The 3,970-nt window shown below is 35.9% G+C and overlaps 1 protein-coding gene across 4 annotated transcripts in view; it reads right to left on the reverse strand.

Annotated features, from left to right (window-relative positions):
* Positions 1–387: 387 nt before the first annotated feature.
* LOC135217918 (uncharacterized) overlaps positions 388–3,970 on the reverse strand; it is a 513,768-nt gene continuing 510,185 nt past the window's right edge. For all 4 annotated transcript variants that reach the window (XM_064254003.1, XM_064254005.1, XM_064254006.1 and 1 more), the window contains one exon: positions 388–1,408. In XM_064254003.1, the coding sequence (XP_064110073.1) occupies positions 1,269–1,408 (140 nt within the window). In that variant the 3' untranslated portion in view covers positions 388–1,268. The remainder of the gene's footprint in view (positions 1,409–3,970) is intronic.

A 3,970-nucleotide genomic window follows, 5' to 3' on the forward strand; every position in this document is an offset into this window, starting at 1 on the left:
TTCTTTCGGTTTCGAATTTCATTTTCGTGTTGCAAAAGTATATCTGAATTTATATACAGCCGTGACTATATAACGTCACAGGAAATGTTACAGCGTTTTCGTGTAAAACGTAATTTGTCATCGTAAGTTCAACACTGATACAGATCTCGAAGCACATAGATGAACACAAAACTTGTAATTTGTCTTCTTCTTATACGAGGCTATAAACACTTAAGTGAACTCACATTGATACACTTCTTAGGATATACCAGATTGAGTTTTTTCGGGGAAAAAACGACAGTAGGGTTATCGAGTCTGAAAGATTATATATATATATATATATAATATATATATATATATATATATATATATATATATATATATATATATATGTATGTATGTTGTATGTATGTATGTATGTATAAAAGGTATGTATGCACATGGCACCATGTGACTTGGAATAACATTATGACGAACTTTGGCGTGATGTTGGTAATGCTATATATATACATATATATACCGACCCACGACAGCTTTGCGTAGTCTTATTTTTTATTTTAAATATCACTGGAAGATACACCTTTTATTCCCTAGGGGCACTGTCCTCGAGGGAGTCTCTCCGGGGCATTTATGATGATGTTCGAGTCACACATTTAAACACATATGTAATTGGAAGGGATACGAGCTATGACACTTATCCAAAAGGTTAATGAAACTTCACCTTTCCCCTGACAGGAAGTTGGCACCTTTCCAGGAAGTTGACACCTTTCCAGAAGAGGTTAATGGAAATCCACTTTTCACCTGATGGGTAGTTGGCACCTTTCCAGAAAAGGTTAATGGAACTCCGCCTTTCCCCTGACTGGGAGTTGGCACCTTTCCAGGAAGTTGACACCTTTCCAGAAAAGGTTAATGGAACTCCGCCTTTCCCCTGACAGGGAGTTGGCACCTTTCCAGAAGGTTAATGAAACTCCACCTCTCCCTTGACGGGGAACTGACACCTTTTCAAAATGGGGTGATGGAAATCCACCTTTCACCTGACAGGGGAGACTGACACCTATTCAAAAAAGGTCAATGAGAATCCACCTTTTCACCTGACAGGGGATCGGGTCAGAGAGGAACTGTGTTTGATCCGAGTTCCTATGATCATGTCCTCCTCTTCCTTTTTTTTCTATTTTTTTTAAATCTCTGAATGAGCTTTCACGGATGAAAGGACAAAAGTTTTTCTCCGTTGACTTATCTTTTGGTCTATCTATGTATTTATATTTTTAGCGGAAGAAGAATCGTGATTATCACAAGGGCAACAGAGCTTTCAAGGAGGCGATGCTGCTGGACACTTGCTGCTGCAGGAGGAATAATAGGACCAGTGTGACGACATCTGTTGTGGCAATCATCGAGGACCTTGACACCTGCATGGCTGCTGGGGCATCACCTGTGGAGAGATAAGAAAGTTAATGCACTGTTGGGAGTTTATACTATACATAAGGGGACAATAATAAACCCTGTATATAGCATTCCCTTATTCTGTATGTTAGTATGACATCACTCTAAAATGACTTTGAAGACAACTAGATCAGAAAGAGTTTCAGCTTTCTTTCTTCCTTTAAATTTTCAGCTGAAAACCCTCATGGACAGAGTCAACAGACTATAAACCCAAGAGGTCCCCAGAGCTAACTCAGCCTCCAAGAAGAAAACAAGTTACAGGCAAATGATATATATATATATATATATATATATATATATATATATATATATATATCATATATATATATCTATATATATATATAAATGAGGAAACAGAAAATAAAACTGATTCTCATGAAACATGAGGCGTCATAGACAGCAGGAATGAATTTGCTCTATGCTTAAAAATTTGGAGTTCAGAAGATTCCACAACTGCACAAGGTAAACTATTCTCCATCTGACATTTGTGCTGTAGCCAAGTCAAAACCGCTCGTAAACTGAGTAGTGACCGTTATTCTAAAGGTTACAGGCACTATAACAGAGTTTACCTGTATGACAGCATCATATAATTGCCATGTTTGGCCCTTCTGTGTCGGTCTGTTTTCCACATAATTACGTACGAACGATCTGAGAGAGTTTTGATCTTCCTAAAGCATGTCGAATGAGTTTTATCTATTCGTATTTCATTTTTTCTCTTTTAAGAGTTTTATCTATTCGTATTTCATTTTTTCTCTTTTAAGAGTTTTATCTATTCGTATCATTCGTATTTATTTTTCTCTTTTTTAAGAGTTGTTTATTTTTCTATTCGTGTTTATTTTTTTCATTTTTTCTCTTTTAAGAGTTTTATCTATTCGTGTTTCATTTTTTCTCTTTTAAGAGTTTTACTATTCGTATTTCATTTTTTCTCTTTTAAGAGTTTTATCCATTCGTATTTCATTTTTTCTCTTTTAAGAGTTTTATCTATTCGTGTTTCATTTTTTTCTCTTTTAAGAGAAGTTAAAATGGGACACCTCAAATACCCTCCCGCAAAACTATGTGAGATTCTGTATTTTCAGATATTTTGTAATGATTTATATTTGCACCAATAGCCATATAATTTTATTTAGACAAATGACCCCATAACCTTGCAATTTCAAAAACTCAACACCAGCTGTAACCATATTCTCTAATTTCTTCTTTCTAAATCTGGACACATCCTGAGGTCAGCTCACACCTGCATATATTGAAAAGAAAGGCCTAAGACGAACTGAGTTATTAAGAATTCAGTGATATTCATATTTACCATCAGGATTATATATCATTGATCAGAAGGATCACTCAGCTCTGAAACATTTAATATGATACATATTGTTTGAGTAATGTATGCATGTGGTATGTATGTATCGTAGGCCTCGTTATGTCATGAAAGTTCTTGTATTCATAGTACATCCATTCATGACTAAATTGTTGATTTTCTGAAAGTTGCATAGAATTACCAGCTACATTTATTTCTAAAATGTTTCAGTTTTGATGTTGAGCGTTGCATTCACCAGTTTAAAATGAGTCTAAATATATTTTATTCTAAAACCCCAAACATGTATTAGGATCATTATAAAAAATCACGGAAGCATTTCAGCCAAATTTTGTCGACTTATACTGGACATGGCGGACGACAGCAAGACATAAATTATTCCGGTCTTACTTTGATGATTTAACCCGACATGACCCGCAATTTAACGACCATTGTTCGTAGCCTATTTCTCGTCAGTCTTCTTTGTCTTCTGGCTGTATCGAGGCCAATTAGTCGAACAATTCTCCGTAAAAATCTGGAGATTTTATTTGACGAAAATCAACCCCGGCATTCTTTAACAACCAATTAAAGTTGGCTCGCTCCGAAGTCCAGCTCTACCCGATAATCTTCCATAAATGTCTTCTCATTAAGCGCAGTTATGACGCTTCAAATGACGCAATGGAAATCCGTTACGCCTTGACGCATCCCTGCATCTCATGAAAACATTTGCATAAAAGGGGAAATAACATCACATTTACAGGCAACTGACGCATACGCAATGTCGTGTTTTCTTTTATCTCGAGGGTTGGCGGGTAATGTGTTGCTTTCAGAAACCTATTATGCAAATACTTAAGTCAAAGACGAAAAATGGATTATGGTTACTTTGAATAAATTTGTGGGGGAAATCCAATCCAGGAGCTCTTTTCGTAGTGTTTTACATATCGGATGTCTGACGCAGTTGGGAAAAATATGGGAAAATAGGAAATACATTACATTATTGCTTTCCTCCTTGTGGAAGGGTATGGAATAAAATCTAGAAACAGATATGAAATAATGCCTTTAACTATTCTCCTTGGCAACATTCAGTACGAACGAAAGAGAACAAATCAAGAACAACTATATTAAGAAAAAGAAAACCGCTCAAGCAGCTATCACAGGTTACGACACATATTCCCATATTAGGGAGAATGGTTGGAGATGACAAATTGACTTCAACCTGTATCACTCTAGTATCCTGTGATACAATATTGTCGAAACAAG

This window comes from Macrobrachium nipponense, chromosome 9 (genome assembly GCF_015104395.2).
Source record: "Macrobrachium nipponense isolate FS-2020 chromosome 9, ASM1510439v2, whole genome shotgun sequence".
Lineage (NCBI taxonomy): Eukaryota > Metazoa > Arthropoda > Malacostraca > Decapoda > Palaemonidae > Macrobrachium > Macrobrachium nipponense.